The following is an 18,862-nucleotide window of genomic DNA, read 5'->3' as shown; positions in this document are numbered from 1 at the left end:
CGGCGGAAAAGGCTTGCCAAGTCTTTTCGAGAACAGCCCCAATTTCAAACGACCCACAACAGCCCTGCCACAAATCATCCAAAGGTTTTGGAGTTTTAACATCTCAGCCCCGTGGGTTCGACAATATATTTAACCACCGCCCCATGCCAAGGACAGCGCCAGACACCCGGGACATAACGGCGGGCCGGGCAGGCGCCACCCCTCCCTCCCGGAGCTTCCGGAGGACGGCAGGGACAGCACGGTGCCCAGGCGGCCGCCGCACAGCCCTGCAACCTCGGACGCGAATACACAGGCTACGCGGGCGGCACAGAGCAGGCGCCTTAGCCGGTCTGAAGGGAAGTGTCTCGGGGGACTCTGAACCGGAAAGGAGGACAGAGAGAAGCGAGGGGAGGAAGAGGGGCTGGGTGAGGAGGGTGCACTCCAGGTCGACAACGGCAGGACCCCTTCGCTTTCCAAAAGCTGCAAGGATACAGCTCGGCCTGGCCGGCCTTCGAGAGCGATGGCGAGGTGCCCAGGGGCAGCAGCAGAGGCCATGCCAGGCCCAAAGAGCCCCGCTGGCCCCTTAAGAACCAGCCCCCACGATGCGTGTCCCAGGCAGGTGCCTTGGCCTGCAGGCGGCGGGGATTTCTCTGAGGTCAGGCAATCGCCCCCCACACATGAGCACTGTCTAGATTAAAGCGACGCGGTCGTTAACCAGAAACCAATGAAATGTATTCACGGGATAACAACTCTTCGACTTCCTGGAGTCCTTAATAAAAAATTCTAGGTGAAAACCAGCAACATTCCAATTGAGGCTTTTTACATGGCTACAATGTAATAGTCCACGTTTCAAAGGAGAGATTTCATATTTGTCGTAATCCTTAGCGTCGCCCTATGCCTACAAGGGCTCCACCAAGACAAAACGAAAAACGAAAACCCCATAAATTCCAAACAGGCTACAACTAGCCATGATCCTGAGCCACATACAAAGTCAACTCCTAGCAGGTGGGAAGCCAGATAGAGCTGACACCTGTCTCACAAGCAGGATGAGCCCCCAGGAACCCGCAGTGTGGATTTAAAGCCACTGCCCGGTCTTGCTCTCCAATCTACTGCTCCGTGTCAGGGAACAGTGATTTTTTTTTTTAAAGATAAAGTTACAGCTCATCTTCGGATATTCGCAGGATTTATCGGGCTCGGATCCTGAACACCAAGGGTTGTGATGAGGAGAAAGTAAATCGAGTGGGGCAGGGCTTCTCGCCAGAGATAGGGTCGGCAAGGGGGCCACCGCGGTGCGGCCGGCGGCCACGGCGCACACACCCTGCCGAGGTCACCTTGAGCTAAGGATCTGCATTCATCGTCGGAAGGCTTCGCTCGCCCTGGCTTACGACTTGGACGCTGTCCCTTTTTCAGAAGTGCAAATGACGAGGCCAGTAGCAGGCTGGTTTTTTTTTTGGCTTTTTGGCAAGGAAAAACTACATTTCATTTCATCAAGATGGAGAAACAATGCAAATGTCCCGCATAAGACACACCGAATGCCACAGTGCTAAGAGTAAACAGCGTAACTTCAGAGTCACGGGTCTGAGCGCTGCGGGAGGCCACGTCCTGGAGGTTCGACCTGCCCTGCAGCCAGCATCGCCTCCTACAGAGCAGGGAAGTTCTCAGGGGGAAACAGGATGAACTGCGGGGACATGGCTCACGGCTGGATGAAACCCCCCCTTTCCCTGCTGTCTTCCTGCTCCCCCAGGCCAGTGCAGAGCCCCCTGGGGCGGGGCCCGTCCCTTTGACCCCAGGCTCAGGCCAGCGCCAGGTCATGCAGCCCTCGGCAGATGCCACAGGCAAAACCCAGGGGGGCCAGAGGTCTTCACAGAATCGCTGTGTGATCTTCAATAGTCGAAACCCTTAACCTAAAGCAGGCAGGAAGCAGGCCTGTCCCCCCGAACACCGAGGGCCCCCCGCGTGCCCCTCTGGCACGCAGAAGACAAATCTTCCCGGAAGGGCAGTGTCGCTGCGGCGGCTCGGCAGGCCGCTCGGGGACGGCTCACCACGCAGGCACTGTCAGCACGAGGCGCTGCAAACGCACCTGGCGCCCGCAGCGCCGACGGGAGCCGATCTTACGGGCTCCACTCGTCTCTCCCCAAATAAAGCCACACTTCCACCTCAACGGCCCTGTGAGAGCTTCGCACACCTCGACACTCCCCACCTGAGCATCTGCCCCAACTGTGGGAGGCGGAAGCCCGCAGACAATCCCATGGCGGCCTCCTGGAGGACAGCCCACCGCCAGGGCTGCGTTCCCAAGCCCCTGGCCCCCGCGCCTCCCCCTCCTCCCGCTGTCCCAAGCCAAGGTCCTCGCTGGCTTCCGCCAGCCATGAAAATGCCCGCGGGGACACTCAGCACCTCTCCAAGCCGGCCATGGAAAATGGACGAGAGCGCCTATGTGACAAACCCTGGAGAGGAAGGAGGTGCTGTCCTTAGCCCGGTGATGACACCGTCCAGCGACCCCAGCGTGACCTCACTCCTGGGCACCTGCCATTCCAAAAAAGCTCCCCCAACACCTGCGTTAACCGAACTGAGTCTCAGGAAGAAACGGACTTGGAGAGCTTCAAATTCCATCCCCCTGGGACTTCTGGGTCACGCCAGCTCCATGCCTCAAACTTCCACTGGCAGGGGACAGGGGGCCCCTGGGGACAGGCTGCTCCAGGGGACAGGGCGCCCCTCACCTGCCCAACGAGTGTCCCAGTACAGCTCAGCTCCGGCTCCCCCAGCCTGCGCCCCAGGCCTTGGTCTCCCCTGTGCCACCGGACCAGGCCCCGCCGCTGCTCTGGGGCACACGCCGAGCGACCGGGCACATGTCCTCACGTCTCTTCTCTCGACCTCCCGGCCAGGCTGCCCCCCCCCCCCCGCTTCTAGGACAGACTGGAATGCTGTGACTTTTGCTTTGCTAGCAATTTTGTCACCCTGTGGGTTGAAGTTATTCAAAAGCAATCTCTAGGTCTCCCCAAAAGCCCCTGGAGAGCTTCTGCCTCCCTCGCCCCCACTACGCACCCCCTCCTGGGGCGTCGGGACGAAGCTCCCAGCCGGCCAGGCCCCTGGCCGCCCACCTCCCACGCTGCAGCCCGGGAGGAGCCACCGGGCGCCCCCCCCTCCCTCCTGTCCCTAGTACCCCCCAGACCAGGGAAGCAGCCCAAACAGCCACCACCCACAACAGTGCCAAGACCCCTCTTCAGGCCAGAAACACACACGTTGCATCCCCGTCTCTGCACACGGTCCCCCGGGACGGTGCCCTGCTCCGCTAGACCCCTGAGAGCAAGGCCAGTAAGGAACCACGTGACCCGGGGGGCAGCTTTTTAAGCCAAGACAGCATGAAGGGGCAGCAAGGAGCATCGTTCCCAGGTGACAGACGAGTAAACCACAGCATGGAGGGGAAGTCAGTTCTAAGCCTCACGCCGCCTGCAAGGCGTGAGGCCAGGATTCACCCCCAGCTCAGCACAACTGCAACGGGCCTCTGAGCCCTCCTGGGCAGAGGCCAACAGCCATCCGGCCCATAGCTGGACATGACGACGTGATGAAGAATCGATTCCGACGCAAATACACTCTCACGGATTCTCATCTGTCCCCACCAAGCGACACGTGCGGTGAGCTCCAGGCCTTCCTGCCGCCCCCGACCATGCCGGCCTGCATGTTTGGGCATCTTCTTCCCCACGGTCCTTTGGACAGACACCATCCTCAAGTGAGATGCATGAAAATGCCTCAAGAGATTGGAAATGCCCACAGCCCAGCCTCTGAAAGTGACTTGATTAAGCACTGAGCTGTAATACCAGTCTAGACTCAATAGATCAGCCTCTGGCTCACGGCGACACTGGCCACGCGCAACTACAAAATAATGCTTATAAACGGCAGAGGGGAAGTCCATTTCTCCTCGTTTCCGGTAAATTGGGACTCGGAGACTTAATAACGCTGTGTGAGCTGACAAGTCAGGCCGCGGCCCTGCCCAGACCCCGGGGGCAGAGCCCAGCCTTCTCGGGACCCAGCTCTCTGCTGCTGGTCAAGGCAGAGGGCCAGGCAGAGGCCGCCCAGGGGGACCCGCGGGGGAAACGGGGTCGATGCCCCCCACTGCTCTCAGGCCCCTGCAGCCCACCTGCGGGGTCCTCCGCCCCACTCGGGGCTTCCGTTCCGAATCCAGGAAGGAAGTGGCCTCGCGGCATCCGTCCGCACCCTTCCAGCTTCGGCCCGCCACGCCCCGCCCCTCCCCTCCCCTCCCAGCCTCCGCAGGCAGCCCCCTCGGCTGAGGACACGCAGCCCCTCTCCGCCCCCCGGGCTTCTGCAGGCCCCTGACCCCCGTACCCTCGCTCCGGGCAGCACGCCCAGACTGTCACCCTGGGTAGGCGCCCCCACCCTGAAAGCGCCCGCCGTGCACGTCTTAACCTCCCAGTCCCAAGTCCACCTTTCCCACTGGACGGGCAGCGACCGAGGGCACACACGAGTCAGCCTTGTCCTTCACTGCCACGCAGGTGTCTCTGACGCGGAGTCAACTGCTACGTGCAGGAAGGAATGACGTGGCTCCCAGACATGCTCTGTGGAGGGAAGGAGATCACCCACGCATAAAGGGACACGTCAACCGCGCCACGAGAATCGCTGATGCCCGTTTGGCGGTCAATGAAGCGTTTCCTAGGGACCTCAAGTTCGCGTCCATAAACTTGACGTAAAGTCCAAACTGAAAGAAAAAAAGTAGACCGGAGACAGACCAAAATCTACCAACTTTATCACATACCTGGCACGTTCATTACCACCTTAGTCTCTGGATCATTTCCTAAAACGACGACCAAAGGGCGAGGAACACGACCTCTGAGCATCGGTTTCCTGGCTGCCGGGGGCGGGGCGCAGGGGCAGAGGTCACGCGCCCCACCTTCCAAACGGCAGGCTCCCAGACACGCCTGCTCACCCTGCCTCGAACCCGAACCCGTTCCTGCCCCGGCCCTCTGTGCCAGGGCTGCCGCGAGCCCCTGCAAGCGTGGCGGCTTACGACACACTCAGCACCGCGTGTGCTCAGACACGTGTCCGCAAACCCCCCGAGTGGTGAGGAAAGGCACGGAGAGAGTGATGGGCGAAGCGAAGGTGCTGGAGACCGGGGAGCGGCAGGACCCCGCCCGCGCTGACTCGCGTGTGCGCGCGTGTGCAATGACTGAGAGCATTTTGGAACGTAAGCAGCGTGCGAGGCGGGCTGTGTGAAAGAAGAAACGTGAATGCAGACTGAGAGCCAGCCCCGGCAGCGGCCCGCCACGTCCCCGCGCTAACGACGCGCGCCCGGCCCCGAGAGGAGGCGCCGCGAGGTCAGCGCGGAAGGCGGAAGCCCGGTCAACGTTCCCTCCCTGGGTGAAAGACCCGCTGCCGAATGGCTCGACCGAGGAAAACCTGCAGCGCCCCATCTGCGCGCACGCCGCAGGCTCTGGCCGGCACGTGAGACGCCGACTCCCACGACGGAAGGGCCCAGGCCGCACTGCGCCCGCCGACTGTTACCGCGCCGTCCTCAAGGGACGGAGCCCACCCCCCGAGCCTGCACCTCCAAGCAGCAGAGTCTTGGCTCTGAAGGCCCCGTGCCCCTGAGGGCCACCCCCACGTGCCTGCCCATAAGTCACCGAGATCAGAGCGGGGGAGCCGTGCGGACAGTCGCTTAGCGCCCGCGACCACGCCTGGTCCCCGGTGGGGGCCGCTGGTCAGATGAGAAGTGCGAAATGGAGATTTCATGTTCTGTTCAGCGGGAGGCGCCACGGTTGAAGAGGCAGGAATCCTGGAGAATTGGATTTCTGTTAAATCACTTTTTTTCAACCTTTCACTCGATTTTCCCTGCCCCGCCACCACTGCCAGCATTTCAGGGGGCCTTGGGTTCATCAACTCCCTGGACGGCATTTCGGGGGGCAGGGAGCCGGGTGCATCTCAGCTGCACCCAGCAGCCCCCGATTCCGCAATTAGAAAAAACGCTGCCTGAGACTGAGCGTCTATGAACCCCCGTGTGTCTCCTCTCTCCGTACGGGCTACTTCTGCACGGGGCCTGACTGGCGGGAGGCGTTTCCGTCTGCTTTCCACAGACTCGCATTCTCTTCATAATCAGCACATAACGGCACTGCGACAGTTAACAGTCATCTCTCTGAAGTGTAAAGATCCTAAGACCCTGCGACGGGTCCGCCCGCTGCGGCCCACAGGCCAAACGCAGCCAGCATGGCTCTGTGCAGCCCGTAAGCAAAGAAAGGTTTCATCACTCTTTTTAAATTGAAGTAAAACTCACATAACAAAAAACGAACCCCTTTCAAAGTGCCCAATTCAGCAGCATTTCACATATCCACGGCTTAGTTCTAAAATGTTTTCATCCCCCAAAAGGAAGGTCCAGACCCAGTAAACGGTCCCCCGGCTCCCCAAACGCCCTGTCCGCGGCAGCCACTGATCTGCTTTGTCTATGGATTTGCCTCCGCTGGACACTCCACACGGAACGCGCCGGGAGGCAGGGGCATCCTGGCGGCCGGCTGCCCTCACGCACGTGTGCTCCGGGCTGGCCCGGGCCGTGGCAGGTGTCGGTGCCAAGCTCACCGTGACGGCTGAGCAACACTCCGTGTGCGGACTGTGGACGGGCCAGCCGGGACTCGAGCGTCGTCCACTGACGGGTGTGGTGAGCTGCTGTCCTCAGGTCTGGGCGCAGACCTAGGAGCGGGGCTGCTGGGTCAGACGGCAGCTCCACGTAACCTCCGAGGAGCGGCCGAGCTGCTCTCCGGCTGTCGCCTTTTTTTAATGCCCACGTAATGCCTGCAGGGGACCCTCGCGCTCGCCCCGTGGCCTGCAAAGCTTCGGGCACCTGTTCCTGGCCCTCCACAGAGGTGCACGTAATCCACGTCGATGTCACTGACTTTTCATCGCCGGTGGCGAGACCGCCCATGCACAAGTGACCTGCGCCGGACGCTGCTCCGAGCCTCCGCGGGGTCCCAGAACCGCCAGGAGCTGGAGCCAGGGCTCGGCCGCCTCCCTTCCCACCCCAGTTCTCCTCCGCTCCCCTTGCCGTCTGCTGGTCCGGGCCCTGCAGCCAACTCCACCAACACCTGGACCCGAAAGCAGGTCATTCGAACAGTCCACTTGCTAAGAGGAGGGGGAAGTTAGGGAGAAGTTCTAGGGACAATAGTCACGGAAATGCTGGCGATGCCCCCGTGGTCTGAGGAGCGTGTGACCAGCGTGTGTGGGTGACCTGCCTGGGCCACCGTAACCTCCAAATACCCCCGCGGCATGGGACCCGGCAGCCGCGCGAGCGTGGACCGCGGCCCCGTTTTAGGGAGCCTCCCACCGTTGGGGTGGAGCGCTTCAAGGCCACTGCTTTCAGTCACTCACTGGATTCCTGCGCTGACATCACGGAATGTCCTGGAAGGGCCACCCGCCCACGGTGTGACTCCCCAGCAACGGGGACTCACTCCCAGGACTCTCGCGGCTCCCGTCACTCTGCCCGGATGACAGCTCTCCGTCCCAGTTCCTTCGTACAGTGAGGTGTGCCAAGGGCCACACCAGGTGCTGGGAATAGAGAAAGGAAACAACCCAAGCCTTGTCCCCAGGGCCCTCTGCCCAGCCGGGACGCCTTCTCCCCAGAGACGGTCAGGAGCTGCCCAGAGCAGCGTGCGGGAGGCCCCCTCATTCTGCCCGCGTGAGTCTGGAGAGGTTTACAAGGGGAGCTGAGCCTGGAAAAGCGAGACGGGTGGCAGGTGAGTGGAATTTGCAGGCGGCCGGAAGAGCGCACGCAGAGGCACGGAGGCCGCGGGCAGGCCGGCGAGCGCCGCAGAGCCTGGGCACGGAAGGGCCACGCACCGCACGGGCCCCCGCCCCACCTCCCTCCCCGTGGCCTCCCCAACACCCTCCCCCTCAAAAAGAACAACCTGGAGAGGCTCGCTCGGCAGCCTGGCCAGGGTGCCTGGAGGACCGAAGCCGTGCTACCTTTGAAAAGTGGGCGGCAGAACACACGAGACGGCGGAAGGACTTGAAGATAAACCCTGTGACGGCAACGAGCACGGCAATCTGGATGACAGACCACCGCATTCCCTCCTGCCGAATCATGACTTGCCCCTGGTAAAGTCGGTTATGTTAAAGAAAGTAAGTTATTGTTTTAGAAAGAATAAACAAGGAGGCTTGATAAGCGCCCTTATGCCAGCAAATAAAACTCCGGGAGCGAATGCATGCTTGGCTTCCTATGTTCATGACGGGGCCACAGCAGCCAGGGGATGGAGCTTCCCTGACGACACGTGGGGGTTGGGGTGTCCATACGGCCCCGGAACTCTATGCAGCCCTCCTGGGACCTGACCCCAAAACTGCCCTGTGTCTTGGGAAGAAGACACACAGAGGCTCCTGCCCCATTCAGACAGCGAAGACGCCAGCCCGAGACGCCACCCCCCAGGCTTCTTGTCCCCTCCTCCTAATGCTCTCGCCCCAAACACACCCGCAGGAATCAGGTCCTGCAGGGTTCTAACTTTCCCTCCCAAATACACAGGAAGGACTTTGCTTCTGAGAGCATGGTCACAGCGCTAACGGTGAAAACCTCGGAGCGTGATGGCTGTGAACTGGGAGCCACGCCCAGCGCTTTAGGTCGGTGGCCTAGAAGGGGAGCCCTCTTGCCGCCAGGGGACCCGTGGCAACGTCGGGAGCTGTCCGTGGTTGTCACCACTGAGGGACGGGGGTTGCTACTGGGGCCAACGCGGAGCCCGGGTGCTGCTAGGCGCCCCGCGTGCCCAGGGCCCATGCGGGTCGGAAAGCCGTCACCAGTACGCAGGTCCCCCCCCCGCCCCCCGCCGCGTGTCCCAACCTGAGCAGCACAGCCAGGGCCGTGCTGAGGCCGCCCCTCCCGGAAGTACCTTCTTGGCAGTGATGTCACCGAATGCGTGCAGGGACAAGGCACTGAGCCTCAGACAGTCCCTTCCCGGCAGCACCAGCCAGCACTGCAGACCCAGGGCCGGCCGCGGCAGGCCCCTTGCTAAGGCCACAGAGCTCGCCCTCCAGGCCACATAGCGCCCTCAGCCCAGAGTCGGGCTCAGAGGACTCTATTAAAGAAGTTGCGAGTCCACAGCTGGTCGGCTCTCCTCGACCCCGACTCCCCGTCCCTGGGCCTCGATGCCCTCCCTCCCCCGCTCTCTCCCCTCCCCTGTCCCCCTCTGCCTCCAGATGTCCAGGCCCTGGGGATGGGGGGCCATTCTGAGCCCTCAGCCCTTACACACTGTGCCCTCACAGCCCCAGGGCTGGGAACAAAGGGGCGGCCTCTTCCGGAAGGAGTCAGGAGGCTGGGGCAACGAAGCCTACAATGCTGGGGAGCAGAGGCATGAACCCCCAGAAGCCAGGGCAGGAGAGAGGGGATCACAGACTGAGGCCTGCGACCAGCCAGGCTGGCCCCCCGCTGGACGCGAGTAAAGCAGGAAATGAGGCCAGGAAGGTCATTTTAAAGGTCCCCGAGCCGCTGACAGGCCCTGCCATCAGAGAGCTGACCAGAAAACCAGAGGGCGGGGAGGGCTGAGCCACTCTGAGAAACAAACTCGAGCTGTCGGTTTAACCATGGAAAAAAGGATCAAACAGAAAATCAAACATCACACCCCTGCAAGTCCCCGAAGTTCCCAAAACCATAGGTTTTACAGCAAAAACTGAGCTGGGTGGAGGTGAGGCTACTGACTAGCCACTCCCCTCACAGGTGGATGCTCAGGGACCCATGGTGGCCATACGCGTCTGGACGTGGGGCGCGGCCCAGCCTGCTGGGGCATGAGCCGCCTGCACAGGTACAGACCTTCTCTCCACGTTGAGACAAACCTGAATTCCAGGACATACCGCCCCCAGGAAGCTCAGAGAGGGGACTGCTGACCTTGGCCCAGAATATAAGCCCCGTGAGGGTGGCTCTGGATCCCGAATGTCCAAACAAACTGGTGAGCACACCGGAAGGAAGCGGGGGAGGGGGGACGGGTTGTCTGAAGGCACCTTGTCTGTTACCTCCAACTTCTCTGCAGGGAGGGACAGCTGTGTGTGTCCTGGAAGCTGGGACACACTTACTACCTTTGTCACTAAGCCAGGTTCAGCGGCCCACGCTAGCCGCTCGTGCAGAACGCTCATCTGCTCCCCACGTAAATCGATTGCCAGACAACGTCTAGTACCAAACAAAATAAAAATTACGGAACTTTAGGGAAAGTCAAGCTCACGACAACGCTGCACCCTTCCAATCAAAGACTGATTCGAAGCACCGCGGGAAATCGCGTACGTTCCAACAGGTTTAACATGGACATGGCGCAGCCCTGAGCGGCGCGGCTCCTTCTGCGAGCTCGTCCGCCCGCGTCGCGTGGCCAGCTCCTCCAGGCACAGCCGAGAGGCGAAGTGCTGCACAGTCCCACCGCCCGGGACAGGTAAGGCGGCAGCAGGTGCGGCACCCGGGCCTGCGTCCCAGTCACTGAGTCCCGGGCCGGGCTCCAGACACCACCGCTGAGGCCAGAAGAACTCAGCAGACACAGGGATGGGGTCTAGGGGTGCCGCGACCACCTTAGACTGACAGAACGGCAGGACCGAGGCGGCCAGACACGAAGACGAGTCATTTGGAAGCAGCGTCCGGCTCCGCGCACGCACAGAACAGCGGGCAGCCTGCGGCCCAAGGCGCAGAGCACGCACGGAAGAAAGAGGCCGCGTGGGCCCGCCGCGTTGTGTCTCTGCGGGGGTCGGGGCGTCCGTGCTGCCGGGAGGCCGTCAGGGGCTCCGAGGGATGAGAAGGCACCGGCCCTGGGCGCCATGCCCGAACGCCGGGGCTCCGCCACGAGTCTCCCGGCCAGCGGAAAGTGACCGTGACAGGACGTGCGGAGGGGACGCACCACTGGGCCCCGTGGGCTGATAGCTCCAGCCGGGCACCGAGCTCTGGGCAAAGGACCGTGGGCAGCGAGATGGCACCACGTCCAGCTGCCGGCCCCAACGCAGAGAGGAGTCGGGGCCGTTGCGTGCACCTAGCGCGTCGACCCCGATCGCCCAGGGCGGCCGGTAAGCCTGGTGGCACCCTCCTGAGGAAAAGCGGCGGCAAATGGCAACTGCACCCGGAGGAAGACCGCGTGACGTTTCGGGTGAGACACGTATCCAGGGAAGTGCCTGAGATCTGCCCCCGGCTGGCCTCGTCAGGGCGCTGACCGCAGTCGGAACATTAAACTTCTAGGGAAGCCGTCCGCCGCCTCTGCCACCTCTGACCCTCACCCTGAGACGGGGGGCAGCAGCCTGGGCGCTGGGCAGAGCCCGATTCGACCTCCGGCAGCACGCCCCTTCCTGCAGCCAGGAAAGAATGGCACAAAGTGCCACGTGTCGAGCACAGGCCGGGGGCCACGTGTGGCCCAGTGACCTCTCCCCCCAGAACTGCTCCGCAAGCTGGGCGTCCTCGCCAGTGTTACAAAGGAGAAGGCTGAAGGTGAACGCCTCGTCCAGGTCCCCTTGCTGTAGGAGACGGATCTGAGATTCCCAGAGGGAGCTGCAGGACCCCCACCTGGGACTACTTGGCAGGCATCTATACTAAGAGAAAACACCTTTTTCTCCCCAAGGCCCCTAAATGAAAATTCCACAAGCTGACACAGCCGACTCGGATGAAACCGTCTGCCTTCCGGCCTTCTGCATCCCACCTGCGTGCAGGCAAGCGGGCGAGCTGCAGAGTGCCCGAACTCCGTGCCCGTAAACGACCACGAAGCGCTGAGTCATTAATATCTCACACGCCGAGGCCCTCCCCTCCCCCACTGTTTGCTGAAACGCAAGTGTCCCCATGACTGCCGGGGGGGGGGGGCGCTGCAGGAGCGCCCCCCCCCGAGGAGGGAGGTGTCCAGTGGGCTGACAGAGAATTCACGACAGAGAATGCACGAGGCGGGGACAAAGGCCTCCCTGCCACCACCCCCTCCACCCTCCTGCTGCAAAACACAGATGGAAACAAACTGGAAACTACTCCGCGCAGGACGCCTCGGGGTCCTAACGAGGACCGCAGGTGACTGCACCTCGGGGTCCTAACGAGGAACGCAGGTGAGGCAGGTAAGACCAGCGTGCTGAGCCTGCCCCGAGGCAGGGCCTCCTCCCTGGCGCTCCCGATGTAAACACCTTCAAGACTCGTACTTCCTGCCGGGGAGTCCGGCCACCTGACCATATCGCCCTGTCACTGAGCACAAGGAATTTCCAGGTTTCGACACGGAAACCATTTAAGTTCCATGAGCCTCGTGCAGGAGGAGGGGCCTACGCTGCGAGCTCCCACCTCTGCTCACCTGTCACCGCTGGCCCGAGAATCAGAGCAGAATGGCGGAGTTGTGCCCCCTCTCCCGCCCTTCAGATGCTGACGTTCTAACCTCACTGCCTCAGAAAACGACAGCATTTTATAAAAGGGTCTTTGGACAAGTAATTAAGGCAAAAGGAAGTCACCGATCCAGCCTGACTGGCGTCCCCATAAGAGCAGCGGATTAGGACAAACAGAGGGACGACCACAGGGAGAGGCCTCAGGAGGAACCCCGGTGCTGACACCTTGATCTTGGACTTCTAGCCTCGGGAACTGTGAGAAAAAAGGTTTCCTGTTGCAAGAGGCCCCGGCCTGTGGCACTCTGTCAAGGCACTGACACATACTTCGCAGTGGATTTGAAGGACGGCCCCAAGGCACGTCCCACCACACTAACGAGAGCAAACCTAAGAAACAGGCACACCGACGTGTCACACGCCTCAAGACAGGCACGAGCCACCAGACTGGCCTGGGACAGGACAGCGTCATCATCCTGTTTTGAAAATGTGGGAACCAAGCTTGGAGAGGTTCAGAGGTTCAAACACTTGCACCAGGTCACAGGGACGAAAGATGGCCCGACCCCTCACTGGGTCCCCTCCTCAGGGCTTACCTCTCTGGAGACCTCCTCAAGATTGAGAGGGCCTGAAAAGCGACCCTCCTGCCGAGCGAGGGCCGGTGGTGTGAGGCGCGGGGGACGCGCCCCCCAGCCTCCCGCTCCAAGACTTTCTCTTCCCAGGGGGCTCAGGGTCCTTCCGTGAACAAGCTCGACGCTTGCACAGCTCGGCGGCCCCTCCCGTGAGCACCACCTCTGCCAGCGGCCGTCCCCTGCGACAGGGCACGGGCACGCACCCGCGGGGTCATCTCCAAACGAACCCAAGACATCCTTCAGGGAAGGGCTACAATTAGGGAGACGCACATCCAACCCGCAAAGACGCAGCAGCGCTAACACAGACGGCGGGGACAGCACATGGCAGAGGCTGGCGAGGCCGGCGGGCTGCGCATACGTGGCTGCTGTGACTGGGAAAGTCCGGCCGCTTCTTACGAAGCTGGGCGTGCAGCCGCCGTGCGACGTGGCGGTGGCGCTTCGGCCCAGCAGAAGGTGCCTCACGTGCCACAGGCACCCGTGCGCGAGCGGGCGCGGCAGCTTAACTCACAGCAGCTGATACCCAGACGCCCCTCAGCAGGTGAGCGAAGGCATCTGGGGTGCAGCCGTGCCATGGGACAACGCCCAAATGAAAAGGGACAAACCGCCCACACGTGCAGAACCTGACGGAAATCCTGACTTATTCCAAGTGAAAAAAAGGCCAATCCAAAAAGGTTACATACGACACCATTCTCTTCCTTGTAACACTGTTGAAATGTCAAAATTACAGAAACAGAGTAACGAAGAGCAGATTAATGGTTGCCAAGGGTTCTGTGGGAGGGACGAGGGAGGTGGGCGGGGCCACAGAGGACCTCGGGAGGGTCCCCGGGGTGCTGGGAATGCTCTGCACCTTGACCTGTCAGCGTCCTGGTCCTGACACTGTACTGAGTTTTGCAAAATATGTCCCTGGGGAAATGGGTCACGGCCTCTCTCTGTGTTATTTCTTACAAGTTCATGGGTCTATAAATTATCTGAAAATGCAAAGTTTAATGAAAAAAGAGAAGGCAGGGGAAAAGGCAGAAAGGACAAAAGGAGAGCGCGACGTGCGCCTGGTGCCAGCACTGTGGCGTCCTCTGACGGACCCGGCGAAGGACTCACGAACGGCCTCTCTCTCTCTCCGGGTTTTCACTACCTGCATCCTCAGAGTTCACAAGGGAACAAGACGAAGAGCCACTCTCACGCCCTAAGACGATCCCGAGAGGACGGCTGATATTCAAGCAAACACTGGCACAACAACAAATTTAATTTTTTAATAATGTTTCCAAAGTAAAATCAGGTTTGTAGAAATATAATATGCCCTAATTTGTTTTTTCTGCAACTCTAGTGAACGAAAAATGTCTGCATTTCTGTTTACTTATGATCAAATCTAATTTTTTCCCCCAAAGTAGCAGCTTACTTGCTACTCTAGATAACAAAATAGATCCCTCTGCAACTCCTGCACTCCCAGACTTATGTGGCTGTTACACTACCCCCAGCAAGCGTCATCACTCAGAGCTAATCTGGATACACCCAAGTCATGCTCCCCACACCAAACAAATGTCACTCCCTCCCCCCCACCCAGTATGAGGGCAAGACACAGCATGAAGAAATCGACTTTTGAAGAAAAGCATTTTTCCAGCAACTGCAAATGATAAGTCCGAGTAGAAAACGTGTCACCACCTTTCTAAACTCTGCTTTATTAAATAAAAAAATTAATAAAGCGGCACCGTTGAGCGCCTGGCCGGCCGTGCGACGCAGTGCTCACCGCCCTGCAGCGTCCGCCCGGGCACCCTCCCTGCTCTGCAGTGGGCAGGCGTCACCCCACCTCCCCGATGCAGAAGCTGAGGCTGGAACCGCACGAGCGATTTGCTCACGGGAAGGGCCAGGAGCTGAAGGTGCGGGCGCTGCCGGCGTGCGGCCTGCTTCGTCACGAGGCCCACGGCTGGAAAAGGACGGGTAGTCGCCGCTGCTCGCCACACGTGCGGGGGTCTTCCTCCGCTGCCGTAGCTACCACACCCTGCACAGCTCAAAACGGCCCACACTGCTTATCAAACAGTTCCCTGGGTCAGACACCCAGCGCCCCGGGTCTGATCACGGTGCACGCAGGCTGCGCTCCCGCGGGAGGCTCTGGCGTGCATCTGCTGCCCGGCTCTCCCAGGGCACCCGCGGAATCCAGCTGTGACCAGGATTGAGGCACCTGCCTCCTAGCTGGCTGTCAGCTGGGGGGAGGGGGGCCTCCCTTAGCCCCTGGGGCCTCCCTCTGGTCCGTGCAAGTGGGCCCTGACGCTCAGAGCCCACACCTGCGTACAGCACCCTGCCCAGGCTCAGAATCACTCCGAGTCCATTTCCACATCCTTCTTCTGAGTCCCCGTCCCGTGACCAGCCAGGACAGGGGAGGACTTTACTTTTGGGAGCCATGGGGTTAATGCAGGATCATTTCCCCATCTCAGGTCCAGAACCCCAACCAAATCTGAAAAGTCCCTCTGCCACGTCAGATACCATCTGCCCCGGTTCTGGGGACGAGGGCAAGGAGACCCAGGAGGAAGAGGGGCCTTATGCGACCTCTAACACCAGCCTCAAGTGCGATTTCAGAACGTGCTACGCCTTAGGACAGGAGCCACAGGAACACAATTTTACTGCCACTGGGACAGCAGACTCTGCCTAGTGAGGGTGCGAGGAGGCGGCTGATGGAAAAGTTCATCTGGCCCAACCTCGGGTGTGACTGCTAGGTCAAAGGTCATGCCTGTGTTAATAAGCCAGATCTGTACACACTGACCCTCCAAACTCAAGTCCAAGGGGAGAAATTGAAAGGCTGGTAAATTCCACAGGCCGGAATGACGGGGGCGAGGGACCAGCATTTCCGGCCTTCCCTAAGGAAGCCACAGATCAGCTGTTTGCTCCTTTTCAATTCTTACAAAACAAATAACTGAAGTGTGTCACTTGCAGACAATGCTTCTAAAGGGTTCCAAGTACTTGCAAACAATGAGCTGCGATTCAAGCTTCCAAACGAGAGGGAGTTCGGCCGTTTTCTGTCCCCTCGTGATTCATTCATCCGCCGAGTGAGCCGCAGGGGTGGAAGCAGGGCCCCCACGCAGCCCGCCGGGGCCTCCAGAGCCCTGCTGTTAGCCTCCCCCAAGACGCGGCGGTTGGTAAGGGGGGCCCTCCAGTGATCTCCCCCGAGGCTGAACCGGCCAGTTGGCTGACGTGGCTGCACCCCCACATCCAGGGCCTCCATCTCCCCCCGGCACGGGCATCCCACCACTCTCTCTGCCCAGAATCCAGCCGTCCCAGACCAGGCCCACGGCCGTGCCCGCCGGGGGCTCCAGGCTTTACAGCTGCTGTAGATGCTGTCCCGTCTCCACCGGGCACAACTGATCGGTACTGATCACTCTCTGCTCCCCCTGACAGCCATTCACACCCTTCCTAGAGCTACCTGGAAAAACCACAGGGCACTTTCTTTGGAAACCTTCCAACACGTGGTTTTCTTAAAACCAAAGCAGTAGCCAAAGCTGCCATGGTAGAAGCCACCACAGCGAGTGCTAGGGAAGCTCTGGAAGCCATGTGACTTCGCGTGGAGGGACACGGCTGTGCTCTTGGCCGCAGCAGAGTCCCCCCGTGTGCAGACTCGGCTCCTTCCATTCGCAAACCTTCCTTTTGGTCTTCTCTGGAGGTGACGGTCAAGCCACTCTACAGATGTCCCCAAGGGTCCTCACTGACACCTTCCAGGCCACCCCGAGAGCCAGCAAAGGGTATCAAGGTGTATTCCAGTGTGGTCCCCCTTCTCCTGGGGACCACAGTGGGGGCGTGTCTGAGCTCTGGAGCCAAGGCCGGGCTCAGATCCAGCATGTAGCACTGTCACCAGTGGGTGAGTGTGGGTGAGCCTCTGTGCAGGGGCGGTCACACGAGTCCCTGCAGCACAGGACTGAGGGCACCAGCTCCAGCCAGAGCCAGAGCTGCGCCCGGCCTCCTGGGCAGGGAGCTGGGCAGTGCTGGGCCCCGCTTGCTCCCGGCCTCCCCACAGTCTCTCTGAGCTCTTCCTCGGGTCTGGCCTCGGCTCGCCCCTCACACACATCTCCCCTGCGGCTTCACGGCAGCCAAGAACCCCAGAATTGCCACAGCCAACACCATCCCGGATGGAGGGAACTTTTGCCCCAAACACCACCAGAGGCAGCCTCACCGGACGCTTCTATCAGGACCTGCCCCAGACTGAACCCACCCAGAGGCACAGGTGCTTCTTACAGGCTCAGCTCCCCGAGTCCACAAGCGCACCTCTGCCGCTGACATCTGCACCTGTGCTGGGGCCTCTCTCCTCACCTGAGACGGGACCAGGAGGACAGCCCCGCGAAATAACCTTGAATCAAGGAGCGCCTCCCCCCGCCCCCCGCAACACACGCATAGGCCCACTGTGAAACAAGCCCAGACGGGGACCTAGGACTGTCTCAGGACTGTTCCCATGCCACTGTCCAAGCCCGGGCTCCACTGCATGTCCCCGACACCCAGCAGAGATAAGCACCTGGAGTCACAGGAAGATGAACCCAGGGAACTAAGAGCCATCCCAAGGCTTCCTAAAGGCCGGACTGAGCCAGACCAGCAGAGGGAATGGGCAAGACGCTCCTGGATGGGGGGTGGGGCACTGCGAGGTTCAGACAGGAGGGCAGGGACTCCCAGGAGGACACGGCCTGGCAGGGAAGGGAAGCCAAGGCCACAGAAGGCCTTAAGTCAGGCAGTGTGACCTGAGTGAGACTCAGACCCAAGTGGTCAGACTCCTTGGGTTTGCCCAACAGGAGGAGAGACTGGAAGCAACTGGGAGGATCCAGGGACACGGGGAGCGGCAGCCGCCAGACTGGGGACAAGGGTGGGCACTTTAGAGAAGGCGGGAACCCGGCACCGCGGGGCTCCGCTGCAAATCCCCTGAGAACCGCGGGGTCTGGAGTCTGTTTGTTTTGCCGCTACGGAAGGCCTCGCTCCGGGAATGTACCCCGGGTCTAAGGTACACTGGCACCCCGACTCCCCCTACTCTGCCCAGCAAGCGATAACAGCAGCGCCGCCGCCAAAACGGGCCCCGCCCTCCGCAGCCCGCGCTCTCCAGCCCCGGGGCCACCGGGGCGTTCGGCGAGGGTCCCGCGCAGTCCGGGCCAGGGCCCCCAGCGGCGGGAGCGCGATCGGGCCGCCCGAGTCGCGCAGGCCACCTCCCACCCGCGGAGACTTCGCTTTGATCGCTGCAACTTGACACCGTCCTCCGGGGCCGCACGCCCCAAACACAACTCCAGCCACAGGGCGGAGAGGCGCGGAGAACAATGACCCGGGCGGCCCGGCCCGGCCCCCCTGCGGGCTTCGGCCGCGGGCAGAACCGCACCGCGAGTCGCGGCGGCGGGAAGGCGCCCGCCCGCGAGGGGCATGTCGGAGGGGCCGCCCGGGAAGTGACACGGCCCGCGCCCCAGCCCCCTGGCCCGGCTGGCGGGGGCCGCGCGCGCCGAGTCGGAGCGGGCAGGGGCCGGGCGCGCCCGGGCCAGGGCGGCGCGGGAGGGCGCGCGGGGCGCAGACGCCTCCTCCCGGCCGCCGCGTCCCGCCGCGTCCCGCCGCCCGGGAAGTTGGGGCGAGGGCCCCGCGGGGTCGGCGCGCCGCTCACCCACGCCGTACTTCTCCTCCCGCTTGGTGGGCACCCAGCGCGTCATGGCGCCGCGCGGGCCGCGCGCCCCCGGCCGCCGGGACAGCCGCCGCCGCTGCTCGCGCAGGAAACTCCGCGCCTAGGCCGCCATTTTCCATTCCCTCCGAGCCGCGACAGGATGGGGAGGAAAAAGTTTGCGGCGGAGGCGGTGTCATGTGGGACGGGGCGGGCGGAGCGTCGCGGGCCGGATGGGAAAGGCCGGGAGCGCGGGCGGGAGGCGGGACGGCCGCGGGCTGCGCGCCGCCCTCGCGCTGGGACCGGGGACTCGGAGCGGCTCCCCCTGCCCAGGGGCCCCTGCTCCGGCCCCCACACTCTTGACCCACGGCCA

At 61.8% G+C, this 18,862-nt stretch overlaps 1 protein-coding gene across 3 annotated transcripts in view; it reads right to left on the bottom strand.

Annotated features, from left to right (window-relative positions):
* The window catches only part of DOCK1 (dedicator of cytokinesis 1), a 326,782-nt gene extending 308,121 nt beyond the window's left edge, over window positions 1-18,661 (bottom strand). For all 3 annotated transcript variants that reach the window (XM_036222878.1, XM_036222880.1, XM_036222881.1), the window contains exon 1: window positions 18,496-18,661. In XM_036222878.1, coding sequence (XP_036078771.1) covers window positions 18,496-18,541 — 46 coding nt within the window. In that variant the 5' untranslated portion in view covers window positions 18,542-18,661. The remainder of the gene's footprint in view (window positions 1-18,495) is intronic.
* Window positions 18,662-18,862: the final 201 nt, after the last annotated feature.

The sequence above is a fragment of the Rousettus aegyptiacus genome, unplaced genomic scaffold (assembly GCF_014176215.1).
Source record: "Rousettus aegyptiacus isolate mRouAeg1 unplaced genomic scaffold, mRouAeg1.p scaffold_m13_p_6, whole genome shotgun sequence".
Taxonomy (NCBI): Eukaryota; Metazoa; Chordata; class Mammalia; order Chiroptera; family Pteropodidae; genus Rousettus; species Rousettus aegyptiacus.
This window is presented reverse-complemented; position numbering and strand designations above follow the sequence as displayed.